General features: G+C 43.2%; 1 protein-coding gene across 1 annotated transcript; it reads left to right on the top strand.

The window, feature by feature from the left end:
* The first annotated feature begins 4,411 nt into the window (after positions 1 to 4,411).
* Positions 4,412 to 5,140, top strand: LOC147973919 (uncharacterized). Its single transcript, XM_087524835.1, has 2 exons — positions 4,412 to 4,578; positions 4,669 to 5,140. The coding sequence occupies exons 1-2, from the start codon at positions 4,412 to 4,414 to the stop codon at positions 5,138 to 5,140; spliced, it is 639 nt and encodes a 212-aa protein (XP_087380961.1).
* Positions 5,141 to 15,458: the final 10,318 nt, after the last annotated feature.

The raw sequence follows: 15,458 nt of genomic DNA, 5'->3' as shown, positions 1-15,458 counted from the left end.
GGAACCGAGGCCGAGACAACAATGGAGTTTGACTATGCTTCTCGTACGAGTCGAGGATGACGGGAGCTACATGCACTTCTCTGGAGGGAATAAGACACGAAAACCTCCAGGAATAGACCACTACTTAACCTTTGGGGAGAGACGACTCAGCTACCATGCGCCCATTTAATTGCTAAGGAAACGATGAATGGACGATTGTGCTTCTGCAGCTCGTGAAACCATGCACTTCAAAAGTCACGACTGCCACGCTGTAATCGAGGAGCACCTAGATTGACTCTAGCACGGTATCTGGCACAATGAATACTAACAATAAATAGCCATCGCATCGGTCACCAGCACATCTTTTGACCGAGAGAACAATGAGAGGAAGCAAACAAGATGACCCTGTCGTACAAATACTACACGGGGACTGAAGAAAAATAGAAGCACAGTTCAGCCAGCACAAAAGCCACACGCGTGCCTCCACTTTGCTTTAAAGACAAACCTCAATGATATCAACGGACCTGCATCTCTATGTCTGTCCATGCTTCTCACATACAAATAACTGTGGGCTATCATAGATATTCCTACCTGAACCCAACGTACATAAAAACAGTGGCTCCCTGGGTCAACAACTGCTTGAAAAAAAATTACAATAACAGAGTCATGAACCGTGACTCCATTCCAAATACAAAAGTGCCTCTCATTAGGAACCATCATGCCTCCCCTCAATTTTCCTCCCTGATGTATCGACCATGCCTCTCCTGCTACAACGACCGTGCATCTAATAACATCATCACCGTTCCTCTCCTAAAGACACACCCAACCATATCTGGTTAAACATGTGATTAAAAAAATTAAAGCACAGAAGCAGGAGTATGCTTTTTAGCATGTATAACGGTGCCTCGCAAAAAGATGTGAGGCAGCATAGGCACGTAAAAGACTCTGCTTGGACGCAGCACAGCTGGACAACTATAATGGGAGGCAGCTGGACGAGTCAAACATCTCGTGTCCCCATAACACCTCAGGATACACGCACACCATCTACAACCAGCATTCATTCCATTTTGCAGAATAAAAAATAAAACAAAAAGCACTCATTACTAATCTTGCTCTCTCCCATCTCCTTTATATTTCAATAAGCTTCGACTCCCTCAGCCACAACACAACTCATTTGCCTTCTCCGTCGCTTGCTTCTAGGGTTCGTGCTTCTTCTCCGTCTCCTGCTTCCAGGGTTCGTGCTTCTAACCCACACACAATCGATTAATTTCTAAGCCATAATTCTCTCATAGATTGCTGGACGTGGGTGCTTTCCCTACGCTTCCCATCACAAGCCATCTTCCTTATCCGTCCGCCTACTTTTAAGGTTCGTGCTTCTTCCCCGCACACAGTCTCATTTCAAAAAAGTTATTGAAGAGTTTTTATTGGGTCTCTTGATTAACTTCCAAGCTGTGCTTCTCTCGTAGATTTTGCTATCCGTGTGCGCTTGCCCTAAGCTTCCCCTACCCAAATCTCCATTCGTCAACCCTCGTTCTTCTTCTGTCACGGGTAAAAAGCATATGCGTAAGCAGCATGCTCCGATCCGTATGTACGTTTTATGTTTAGGTTTTTCATTTGATAGTTATTGAAGCATCAGATCCGGTACAATGACTTCATTCTCTAACGGAATATAAAAAACATTTGAAAATCTAAACAAGTGTTATAAACTCTGTCATACTGCTTTTCTTGAAGGAGTAGATGAGAAGATTTATGGTAAATTTGTAGTTGTTGCCTGCCTTCAATATAGCTACCATATTTGAAGCTAGCCGTTGTCTACCTTCCATGTTGAAGCTTGTTTTTAAATTGTTATGATATTCTTGTTTTCTTAACATAGCTTTTCTGAAATATTTAGGTATGAATTGCCCTGCCTGCCGCCAACCAGGCGGCCCTTGCGAACCACACCCTGAAGTTATCTAGGAGTTTGAGGTTATTCTTGATGAAAATTGCTGGAGCCTCATGGTTAGTAAGCATCACTAACAAATTAGTTGCTTACAACACAGTAAAAATCGTCACTGTCACTCATACCCCCTTGCACCTACACTAGGTCCCCCTGCTGCCACTTCTTTGCACATGCCTTGTGTTTTCAATTTCCATTAGTTTGCTTGCCTATGCCCTGATTAATATAGTCCATTAATTTATAATACAATTATGTTGTTATCTGTAATTCTTATCAAAAATTCATATCAAATTTAAGAAAACTTTTAACATTAATAGTACGCAAGTTCAAATTTATACTTACAGGTTGTTATTTGCACTACTTTTTCCAGTATGTACCCTGTAATGTCAGAGCTTTTCTCGTTGAATACATTGAAGAAGAGAAGAAAGAAGCAAGAAAACTGCGTAAACAGCAGGTAGAGCCAGCCCTTCTTACACATGAAGGAAGGTATTACAATGCTTTGTTTAAGCATAGGGAAAACTACACAAAGTTCTGCGGTGGTGAGTGGAACATCCTTGCGGCTGATTATGAACTTCGTGCTGGAGACCGCATAGAATTTGAACTACCAGACGAGGGTCTCAATCACGAAATACAAACATATTGAGATTTCAAAAGGCTGCTTCCATTACCCCACGTTGGTAGGTATTTAATATTACAAACATTACAGACTTATCTTCTTTCGCTGTAATTTTATATGCATGAATCAAACTGGATAATATTAACCCCGTGTTGGATGTAACTTTATCTAACTTTAAAAGCTTTTTATTTTTCTAGCTCTCGACGATCTTTCTTCTGACGATTTCGACCATGTTCACTGATGTATCTACTCTAAGGATATTGAGCTCACCTACGACCAGACACGATTCTTTCTACAACGCCTTTTCGGAGATACTTTCATCTGTTGCCGTCCATTTGTCCATGTCCTGACTCACACTAACACCAAAGACTACGTCATGGTTGGTTACAACTGTCCTTGTTAAAATACCAAAAGTATTTTTCTCATATGTAATATAAACAATACCGACGTAATATTGCTTATATGTAAAATTATAAAAAAACCTATTTATTCAAACCTAAAACAACGAAACTTCCATTGTTCTCTTAATATGTTGTTTTATCTGTTTACACACAAACCTGAACATGCCAGGAACTATATTACTTTGAATATGGAATTTCTTAATGTTTGTGCACTAACCATATTCAGACATCCTTTTATTTATTGCCCAAGTGACAAATCAACGGTTTTAATTTCTATTTAATTTCGATGTTCTTCTAGAAAATTCCAAGGAGCGTTGTCTCAACACTGAAGAGACGGGTGGACATGTCAACCAATGGCAGGGTAACCCTTGAAGCTCCTGATGAACATACACATGTCATCACTCCTTCATCGTACTACATCTCCAAAAACGACGGCAGGATGGTAATACAAAAGTCTTCTTTCAGAGACTTCATATCAGCTGCATCCTTCATTGAAAAGAACGTTGTTCTAATCACTTTCAAAGAGCGAAATGACCATTCTGTGTCCATCATCATTCAGCGCATCATGTAGATTCCGTCGGAACCAGCACCTAAAATGGAAGCAAACAGTGCATCTCCTAGAATGTTCAACGCTCGTTTCATCATGATGCCTCCAGGAGCAAAACACTGATTACTATAAGTTTGCTAGATAGGATGGTAGAGTAATTTAACTATTATGGACCATGTGCTTGCTTGAACTATCGGAATATTCTTTTGCAACTTATGTAGCTCTTACAGACACTCAACTTGTTGTTTCAACCATCGGAATGATCCTTTAAAACAAATGTTGTTTGAACCATCGAAATGATTCAATCGAAAAATGTAGTTCTTATCCTTTGAAAAGTTCACAATTCAAAAAACCAAAAAAACAAAAAGTTTCATTTTCAAAAATGAAACGAAACAAGAATCAGTTTGTGATTCAAAACCTCTAGCAATACGATGTTATCAAACTTATTCAAACCATCTAGTGAAACATATCTCAATTAAAAACCAAACAGTACTACGTTTTCAACTCCAAACTATATTTAGTTCAACTTATCCTAAACACACTTGTACACCGAATAACATGAAAACCGTGCCTCCCTAACCAAGGAAGATTATTAACTGAAAAAAATGTTTCACAAAAAAGGCACGACCATGCATCCGCTGAATGTTCTCACATTTACACGACTACTATCACGGCCAAAGATGCATCACGCAGGCAGCACGCAACGAATAAAAAAATTCAATGAACAAAGACAAGTGAAAATCTTAAAAAAATAGATAAAAAAAACCCCTGTTTCCGAAACTCTACGCTTGGAACCGCCGCGTGACTAGCAACTACTCTTTGGCGGTTTCCTTTTTTGCACGACAAAACAACCCTCACTTTTCCGACTCTATTTCATCCTCTTCCTCGAAAGTTTCTCACCGGCCGCAGTTCACCACCGCACACCTCCAGCCATGGACGACGGGAAACTAACAACATTCACCAAACACATCACTGCCCACGGTACAACCGTGCTCGAGCTGGTGTACACCAACGACCCAAGGACCATGGAGCGGATCATCAACAAATACGAAGAATGGCTAAAGGAGGAGAAGAACAAGTTCATCGGCCTTGACCTCGAGTACACACGTAAGAGCAGTTACATACGACAAGGGGTCGCCGTCGTCCAACTTTCCATGCACGAGCATGTCCTTGTATAACACTACTGTAGGTCCGAGCGCTCCCAGGCGTTAGTTGACTTCCTACAACGGAAAGCGGTAACTTTCACTAGCGTCGACACCAGGAACGACAAGACCATGCTTGCCCGTGCATGCATCAGAATTCCAGACGAGCACCACGTCGACATCCAGAGCCTATTCTGCATCAAGGGTGGTGGAGAAAGGGACTCCATGGCTGACCTTGCAGCAGCCATCATCGACCCCTCATACAAGAACATGAAGAAATCATTCCCAAATGAGAAGCACCAATTCTGGGAGTGGAAGCCACTTTCCCCGATACACCTTGAGTACGCGGCAAAGGACGGGTATGTTAGCTACGATTTGTACCGTAGAATCCTAATCATCAAGAACGGGCTACGTCATCTCCACCAACAACCAATGAAAGAAAGACTCCGCCCACGTAAGAGCAATGACGAGGGATCTTCTAGCGGCTGGAAGCGCCGGAAGGGAAACAGTGGTTGGTAAATTACGAGAAAATGGATGTCTACATTAAACTAGTAGGAACTACTATTATCATAATTTGGATTGCATGAACCTATGTTGTAAATATGTTTGTTGTTGCTCAAAGATGCTGTGTGTATTGTATTACTATTTTACGTTTGAACTTTGAACACAGTGGTGTGCTCATGTACTAATTTGGATTGTATGAACCTATGTTGTAAATATGTTTGTTGTTGCTCAAAGATGTTGTGTGTATTGTATTACTATTTTACGTTTGAACTTTGACCACAGTGGTGTGCTCATGTACAAATGCATACTACGTTTTGCATGTCTAAATGCAATTAGTAAGTTATGTATAAATGCAATTAGTAAGTTATGTCCCAGTACTGAGCAAGCATATATTGTATCCATGATTATAGAACGAGAGATATCTCGCACGATATTGTAGTATAATTTTCATACTCAACCTTTACAAGATGCATCGTGCATTTACAAGAATATGTGATGATATCGTTGTAAACTCTCAGTACAATGCTTATTAAACATTGGCGTGAGCAATTCATAAATATTGCAGAAGATCATTCGGTACACAGTCACAAGCGACGAGAACTTTTTTACCTTAACCACATTGGAAAAAAATCCTTGCCTCCATTTCACATCAAACACCGCTCCGTCCATTCAGAACATCCTTGCTATTGTACACAGGTTCCTCTCCGTACACCAGTTCTGCATGATGCCACAAAACTGCACTACTGTGTGCAACTGACCTATTTACAAGCGTGACTCACTAAGTGTCTACTCAATACATTCCTGTGGTGCCACGCACCCGTGACCCTAGAGACTACACACATGTGCATCATTAACCGATCCCCTCTAACCAGATATTCGGACCGATGCCTCTACTGTCGTACATCCATGCCTCTAGAATCTTGACACCAGCAAGTGGGTTCAAAACCATGCCTCCAGACAACCATGCTTGTACTGACTGCAGTGCCTCTATTTGCTTGATCAACATGCCTCACTTGAAACCCAAAGTAACTCTACGTGATCCGCACGCGTGATCGCCAATGCAACTTTGGTGCTGCACATATGTGTCTCTCACTATACCCGTACCTCCAAAACCGTGCTTGTACTGACTATAATTCCATGCCTCTGTTTTGCTCAATCCACGTGCCTCACATAAAACCAACAGTAACTCTACGTCCTACACACACACGTGCCTCTCGCATGAAACTCATAGTATCTCGCCCATACAACTTTGGCGTTGCACACACGTAGCTCTCAGTATACCCGTACTATTGGGGAACGCAGTAATTTCAAAAAATTTCCTACGCACACGCAAGATCATGGTGATGCATAGCAACGAGAGGGGAGAGTGTTGTCTACGTACCCACGCGGACCGACTACGGAAGCGTTGACACAACGTAGAGGAAGTAGTCGTACGTCTTCCCGATCCGACTGATCCAAGCACCGTTACTCCGGCACCTCCGAGTTCTTAGCACACGTACAGCTCAATAACAATCCCCGGGCTCCGATCCAGCAAAGCGTCGAGGAGGAGTTCCGTCAGCACGATGGCGTGGTGACGATCTTGATGTTCTACCGTCGCAGGGCTTCGCCTAAGCACCGCTACAATATGATCGAGGTGGAATATGGTGGCAGGGGGCACCGCACACGGCTAAGGAACGATCTCAAGGATCAACTTGTGTGTCCTAGGGTGCCCCCCTGCCTCCGTATATAAAGGAGCCAAGGGGGAGGGGGCAGCCGGCCAAGGAGGGCGCGCCAAAGGAGTCCTACTCCCTCTGGGAGTAGGATTCCCCCCCCCAATCCTAGTTGGAATAGGATTCCTCGAGGGGGGAAAGAGAGAGAGGGGGCCGGCCACCTCTCCTTGTCCTAATAGGACTAGGGGAGGGGGAGGCGCGCGGCCCACCTTGGGCTGCCCCTTTCTCCTTTCCACTAAAGCCCACTAAGGCCCATATAGCTCCCCGGGGGGTTCCGGTAACCTCCCGGTACTCCGGTAAAATCCCGATTTCACCCGGAACACTTCCGATATCCAAACATAGGCTTCCAATATATCAATCTTTATGTCTCGACCATTTCGAGACTCCTCGTCATGTCCATGATCACATCCGGGACTCCGAACAATCTTCGGTACATCAAAATGCATAAACTCATAATAACTGTCATCGTAACGTTAAGCGTGCGGACCCTACGGTTCGAGAAAAATGTAGACATGACCGAGACACGTCTCCGGTCAATAACCAATAGCGGGACCTGGATGCCCATATTGGCTCCTACATATTCTACGAAGATCTTTATCGGTCAGACCGCATAACAACATACGTTGTTCCCTTTATCATCGGTATGTTACTTGCCCGAGATTAGATCGTCGGTATCCAATACCTAGTTCAATCTCGTTACCGGCAAGTCTCTTTACTCGTTCCGTAATACATCATCCCGCAACTAACTCATTAGTTGCAATGCTTGCAAGGCTTATGTGATGTGCATTACCGAGAAGGCCCAGAGATACCTCTCCGACAATCGGAGTGACAAATCCTAATCTCGAAATACGCCAACCCAACATCTACCTTTGGAGACACCTGTAATGCTCCTTTATAATCACCCAGTTACATTGTGACGTTTGGTAGCACCCAAAGTGTTCCTCCGGCAAACGGGAGTTGCATAATCTCATAGCCATAGGAACATGTATAAGTCATGAAGAAAGCAATAGCAACATACTAAACGATCGGGTGCTAAGCTAATGGAATGGGTCATGTCAATCAGATCATTCAACTAATGATGTGACCTCGTTAATCAAATAACAACACTTTGTTCATGGTTAGGAAACATAACCATCTTTGATTAACGAGCTAGTCAAGTAGAGGCATACTAGTGACACTAAGTTTGTCTATGTATTCACACATGTATTATGTTTCTGGTTAATACAATTCTAGCATGAATAATAAACATTTATCATGATATAAGGAAATAAATAATAACTTTATTATTGCCTCTAGGGCATATTTCCTTCAGTCTCCCACTTGCACTAGAGTCAATAATCTAGATTACACGGTAATGATTCTAACACCCATGGAGCCTTGGTGCTGATCATGTTTTGCTCATGGAAGAGGCTTAGTCAACGGGTCTGCAACATTCAGATCCGTATGTATCTTGCAAATCTCTATGTCTCCCACCTGGACTAGATCCCGGATGGAATTGAAGCGTCTCTTGATGTGTTTGGTTCTCTTGTAAAATTTGGATTCCTTTGCCAAGGCAATTGCACCAGTATTGTCACAAAAGATTTTCATTGGACCCGATGCACTAGGTATGACACCTAGATCGGATATGAACTCCTTCATCCAGACTCCTTTGTTTGCTGCTTCCGAAGCAGCTATGTACTCCGCTTCACATGTAGATCCCGCTACGACGCTTTGTTTAGAACTGCACCAACTGACAGCTCCACCGTTTAATGTAAACACGTATCCGGTTTGCGATTTAGAATCGTCCGGATCAGTGTCAAAGCTTGCATCAACGTAACCTCTTACGGTGAGCTCTTTGTCACCTCCATATACGAGAAACATATCCTTAGTCCTTTTCAGGTATTTCAGGATGTTCCTGACCGCCGTCCAGTGATCCACTCCTGGATTACTTTGGTACCTCCCTGCTAAACTTATAGCAAGGCACACATCAGGTCTGGTACACAGCATTGCATACATGATAGAGCCTATGGCTGAAGCATAGGGAACATCTTTCATTTTCTCTCTATCTTCTGCAGTGGTCGGGCATTGAGTCTGACTCAACTTCACACCTTGTAACACAGGCAAGAACCCTTTCTTTGCTTGATCCATTTTGAACTTCTTCAAAATCTTGTCAAGGTATGTGCTTTGTGAAAGTCCAATTAAGCGCCTTGATCTATCTCTATAGATCTTTATGGCTAATATGTAAGCAGCTTCACCGAGGTCTTTCATTGAAAAACTCTTATTCAAGTATCCCTTTATGCTATCCAGAAATTCTATATCATTTCCAATCAGTAATATGTCATCCACATATAATATCAGAAATGCTACAGAGCTCCCACTCACTTTCTTGTAAATACAGGCTTCTCCAAAAGTCTGCATAAAACCAAATGCTTTGATCACACTATCAAAGCGTTTATTCCAACTCCGAGAGGCTTGCACCAGTCCATAAATGGATCGCTGGAGCTTGCACACTTTGTTAGCTCCCTTTGGATCGACAAAACCTTCTGGTTGCATCATATACAACTCTTCTTCCAGAAATCCATGCAGGAATGCAGTTTTGACATCCATCTGCCAAATTTCATAATCATAAAATGCGGCAATTGCTAACATGATTCGGACAGACTTAAGCATCGCTACGGGTGAGAAGGTCTCATCGTAGTCAATCCCTTGAACTTGCCGAAAACCTTTTGCGACAAGTCGAGCTTTGTAGACAGTAATATTACCGTCAGTGTCAGTCTTCTTCTTGAAGATCCATTTATTCTCAATTGCTTGCCGATCAGCGGGCAAGTCACCAAAGTCCATACTTTGTTCTCATACATGGATCCCATCTCAGATTTCATGGCTTCAAGCCATTTTGCGGAATCTGGGCTCACCATCGCTTCTTCATAGTTCGTAGGTTCATCATGATCTAGTAGCATGACTTCCAGAACAGGATTACCGTACCACTCTAGTGCGGATCTTACTCTGGTTGATCTACGAGGTTCAGTAGTATCTTGATCTAAAGTTTCATGATCATCATCATTAGCTTCCTCACTAACTGGTGTAGGTGTCACTGAAACAGTTTTCTGTGATGTACTACTTTCCAATAAGGGAGCAGGTACAGTTACCTCGTCAAGTTCTACTTTCCTCCCACTCACTTCTTTCGAGATAAACTCCTTCTCTAGAAAGGATCCATTCTTAGCAACGAATGTCTTGCCTTCGGATCTGTGATAGAAGGTGTACCCAACAGTCTCCTTTGGGTATCCTATGAAGACACATTTCTCCAATTTGGGTTCGAGCTTATCAGGTTGAAGCTTTTTCACATAAGCATCGCAGCCCCAAACTTTACAAAACGACAACTTTGGTTTCTTGCCAAACCATAGTTCATAAGGCGTCGTCTCAACGGATTTTGATGGTGCCCTATTTAACGTGAATGCGGCCGTCTCTAAAGCATAACCCCAAAACGATAGCGGTAAATCTGTAAGAGACATCATAGATCGCACCATATCTAATAAAGTACGATTACGATGTTCGGACACACCGTTACGCTGTGGTGTTCCGGGTGGCGTGAGTTGCGAAACTATTCCATAATTTTTCAAATGTACACCAAACTCGTAACTCAAATATTCTCCTCCACGATAGAAACTTTATTTTCTTGTTACGATGATTTTCAACTTCACTCTGAAATTCTTTGAACTTTTCAAATGTTTCAGACTTGTGTTTCATTAAGTAGATATACCCATATCTGCTTAAGTCATCTGTGAAGGTGAGAAAATAACGATATCCGCCACGAGCCTCAATATTCATCGGACCACATACATCGGTATGTATGATTTCCAATAAATCTGTTGCTCTCTCCATAGTACCGGAGAATGGCGTTTTAGTCATCTTGCCCATGAGGCACGGTTCACAAGTACCGAGTGATTCATAATCAAGTGGTTCCAAAAGTCCATCAGTATGGAGTTTCTTCATGCGCTTTATACCGATATGACCTAAACGGCAGTGCCACAAATAAGTTGCACCATCATTATCAACTCTGCATCTTTTGGCTTCAACATTATGAATATGTGTGTTACTACTATCGAGATTCAACAAGAATAGACCACTCTTCAAGGGTGCATGACCATAAAAGATATTACTCATATAAATAGAACAACCATTATTCTCTGATTTAAATGAATAACCGTCTCGCATCAAACAAGATCCAGATATAATGTTCATGCTCAACGCTGGCACCAAATAACAATTATTTAGGTCTAATACTAATCCTGAAGGTAGATGTAGAGGTAGCGTGCCGACCGCGATCACATCGACTTTGGAACCGTTTCCCACGCGCATCGTCACCTCGTCCTTTGCTAGTGTTCGCTTAATCCGTAGTCCCTGTTTCGAGTTGCAAATATTAGCAACAGAACCAGTATCAAATACCCAGGTGCTACTGCGAGCTCTAGTAAGGTACACATCAATAACATGTCTATCACATATACCTTTGTTCACCTTGCCATCCTTCTTATCCGCCAAATACTTGGGGCAGTTCCGCTTCCAGTGACCAGTCTGCTTGCAGTAGAAGCACTCGGTTTCAGGCTTAGGTCCAGACTTGGGTTTCTTCTCTTGAGCAGCAACTTGTTTGCTGTTCTTCTTGAAGTTCCCCTTCTTCTTCCCTTTGCCCTTTTTCTTGAAACCAGTGGTCTTGTTGACCATCAACACTTGATGCTCCTTCTTGATTTCTACCTCCGCAGCTTTCAGCATTGCGAAGAGCTCGGGAATAGTCTTGTTCATCCCTTGCATATTATAGTTCATCACGAAGCTCTTGTAGCTTGGTGGCAGTGATTGGAGAATTCTGTCAATGACACAATCATCTGGAAGATTAACTCCCAATTGAATCAAGTGATTATTATACCCAGACATTTTGAGTATATGCTCACTGACAGAACTGTTCTCCTCCATCTTGCAGCTGTAGAACTTATTGGAGACTTAATATCTCTCAATTCGGGCATTTGCTTGAAATATTAACTTCAACTCCTGAAACATCTCATATGCTCCATGACGTTCAAAACGTCGTTGAAGTCCCGATTCTAAGCCGTAAAGCATGGCACACTGAACTATCAAGTAGTCATCAGCTTTGCTCTGCCAGACGTTCATAACATCTGGTGTTGCTCCAGCATCAGGCCTGGCACCCAGCGGTGCTTCCAGGACGTAATTCTTCTGTGCAGCAATGAGGATAATCCTCAAGTTACGGACCCAGTCCGTGTAATTGCTACCATCATCTTTCAACTTTGCTTTCTCAAGGAACGCATTAAAATTCAACGGAACAATAGCACGAGCCATCTATCTACAATCAACATAAACAAGCAAGATACTATCAGGGACTAAGTTCATGATAAATTTAAGTTCAATTAATCATATTACTTAAGAACTCCCACTTAGATAGACATCCCTCTAATCTTCTAAGTGATCACGTGATCCAAATCAACTAAACCATAACCGATCATCACGTGAGATGGAGTAGTTTTCAATGGTGAACATCATTATGTTGATCATATCTACTATATGATTCATGCTCGACCTTTCGGTCTCCGTGTTCCGAGGCCATATCTGCATATGCTAGGCTCGTCAAGTATAACGCGAGTATTCTGCGTGTGCAAAACTGGCTTGCACCCGTTGTAGATGGACGTAGAGCTTATCACACCCGATCATCACGTGGTGTCTGGGCACGACGAACTCTGGCAACGGTGCATACTCGGGGAGAACACTTCTTGATAATTTAGTGAGAGATCATCTTATAATGCTACCGTCAATCAAAGCAAGATAAGATGCATAAAGGATAAACATCACATGCAATCAATATAAGTGATATGATATGGTCATCATCTTCTTGTGCCTGTGATCTCCATCTCCGAAGCACCGTCATGATCACCATCGTCACCGGCGCGACACCTTGATCTCCATCGTAGCATCGTTGTCGTCTCGCCAATCTTATGCTTCTACGACTATCGCTACCGTTTAGTGATAAAGTAAAGTATTACATCGCGATCTCATTGCATACAATAAAGCGACAACCATATGGCTCCTGCCAGTTGCCGATAACTCGGTTACAAAACATGATCATCTCATACAATAAAATTCAGCATCATGCCTTGACCATATCACATCACAACATGCCCTGCAAAAACAAGTTAGACGTCCTCTACTTTGTTGTTGCAAGTTTTACGTGGCTGCTACGGGCTTAAGCAAGAACCAATCTCACCTACGCATCAAAACCACAATGATAGTTTGTCAATTTGACTCCGTTTTAACCTTCGCAAGGACCGGGCGTAGCCATACTCGGTTCAACTAAAGTTGGAGAGACAGTCGCCCGCAAGCCACCTATGTGCAAAGCACGTCGGGGGAACCGGTCTCGCGTAAGCGTACGCGTAATGTTGGTCCGGGTCGTCTCGTCCAACAATACCGCTGAACCAAAGTATGACATGCTGGTAGGCAGTATGACTTATATCGCCCACAACTCACTTGTGTTCTACTCGTGCATATAACATCAACATATAAAACCTAGGCTCTGATACCACTCTTGGGGAACGCAGTAATTTCAAAAAAATTCCTACGCACACGCAAGATCATGGTGATGCATAGCAATGAGAGGGGAGAGTGTTGTCTACGTACCCACGCAGACCGACTGCGGAAGCGTTAACACAACGTAGAGGAAGTAGTCGTACGTCTTCCCGATCCGACCGATCCAAGCACCGTTACTCCGGCACCTCCGAGTTCTTAGCACACGTACAGCTCGATAACAATCCCCGGGCTCTGATCCAGCAAAGCATCGGGGAGGAGTTCCGTCAGCACGATGGCGTGGTGACGATCTTGATGTTCTACCGTCGCAGGGCTTCGCCTAAGCACCGCTACAATATGATCGAGGTGGAATATGGTGGCAGGGGGCACCGCACACGGCTAAGGAACGATCTCAAGGATCAACTTGTGTGTCCTAGGGTGCCCCCCTGCCTCTGTATATAAAGGAGCCAAGGGGGAGGGGGCGGCCGGCCAAGGAGGGCGCGCCAAAGGAGTCCTACTCCCTCTGAGAGTAGGATCCCCCCCCCCCAATCCTAGTTGGAATAGGATTCCTCGAGGGGGGAAAGAGAGAGAGGGGGCCGGCCACCTCTCCTTGTCCTAATAGGACTAGGGGAGGGGGGAGGCGCGCGGCCCACCTTGGGCTGCCCCTTTCTCCTTTCCACTAAAGCCCACTAAGGCCCATATAGCTCCCGGGGGGTTCCGGTAACCTCCCGGTACTCCGGTAAAATCCCGATTTCACCCGGAACACTTCCGATATCCAAACATAGGATTCCAATATATCAATCTTTATGTCTCGACCATTTTGAGACTCCTCGTCATGTCCATGATCACATCCGGGACTCCGAACAATCTTCGGTGCATCAAAATGCATAAACTCATAATAACTGTCATCGTAACGTTAAGGGTGCGGACCCTACGGTTCGAGAAGAATGTAGACATGACCGAGACACGTCTCCGGTCAATAACCAATAGCGGGACCTGGATGCCCATATTGGCTCCTACATATTCTACGAAGATCTTTATCGGTCAGACCGCATAACAACATACGTTGTTCCCTTTGTCATCGGTATGTTACTTGCCCGAGATTCGATCGTCGGTATCCAATACCTAGTTCAATCTCGTTACCGGCAAGTCTCTTTACTCGTTCCGTAATACATCATCCCGCAACTAACTCATTAGTTGCAATGCTTGCAAGGCTTATGTGATGTGCATCACCGAGAGGGCCCAGAGATACCTCTCCGACAATTGGAGTGACAAATCCTATTCTCGAAATACGCCAACCCAACATCTACCATTGGAGACACCTGTAGAGCTCCTTTATAATCACCCAGTTACGTTGTGACGTTTGGTAGCACACAAAGTGTTCCTCCAGCAAACGGGAGTTGCATAATCTCATAGTCATAGGAACATGTATAAGTCATGAAGAAAGCAATAGCAACATACTAAACGATCGGGTGCTAAGCTAATGGAATGGGTCATGTCAATCAGATCATTCAACTAATGATGTGACCTCGTTAATCAAATAACAACACTTTGTTCATGGTTAGGAAACATAACCATCTTTGATTAACGAGCTAGTCAAGTAGAGGCATACTAGTGACACTAAGTTTGTCTATGTATTCACACATGTATTATGTTTCCGGTTAATACAATTCTAGCATGAATAATAAACATTTATCATGATATAAGGAAATAAATAATAACTTTATTATTGCCTCTAGGGCATATTTCCTTCACGTGCCTCCTCACGACCATGCCTGCACTGACTTCAATTCCGTGCCTTCATTTGCTTAATCCACGTGCCTCACATAAAAGAGATACACAGCCGTGCCTCATAGTAAAAACCACACGTGCCTCTACTGTATTCAAAACAATAACCCCAATTAAATAACATCCGTCCAAAAGAACATCTTCAAAAGAGATGCACAGCCATACCTCTTCTACAAACATACAACAACAATGAACACTTAGGTTCTTAGGTTCATATCGTTTCATATATCAAGACAACATTAACCCGTAGCATAGATTTTTAAACAAAATCCATTTATGTTCAAAGGCTATAACTAACA

This window comes from Triticum urartu, chromosome 5A (genome assembly GCF_056163025.1).
Source record: "Triticum urartu cultivar PI428250 chromosome 5A, HENAU_Tu73, whole genome shotgun sequence".
NCBI lineage: Eukaryota > Viridiplantae > Streptophyta > Magnoliopsida > Poales > Poaceae > Triticum > Triticum urartu.
This window is presented reverse-complemented; position numbering and strand designations above follow the sequence as displayed.

Bases quoted from the DNA above. Each gene is read 5' to 3' on its own strand.
- LOC147973919 (XM_087524835.1), top strand. From the start codon at position 4,412: ATGGACGACGGGAAACTAACAACATTCACCAAACACATCACTGCCCAC. The intron at 4,579-4,668 runs GTACACACGTAA...ACACTACTGTAG, and splicing joins TTCATCGGCCTTGACCTCGA to GTCCGAGCGCTCCCAGGCGT.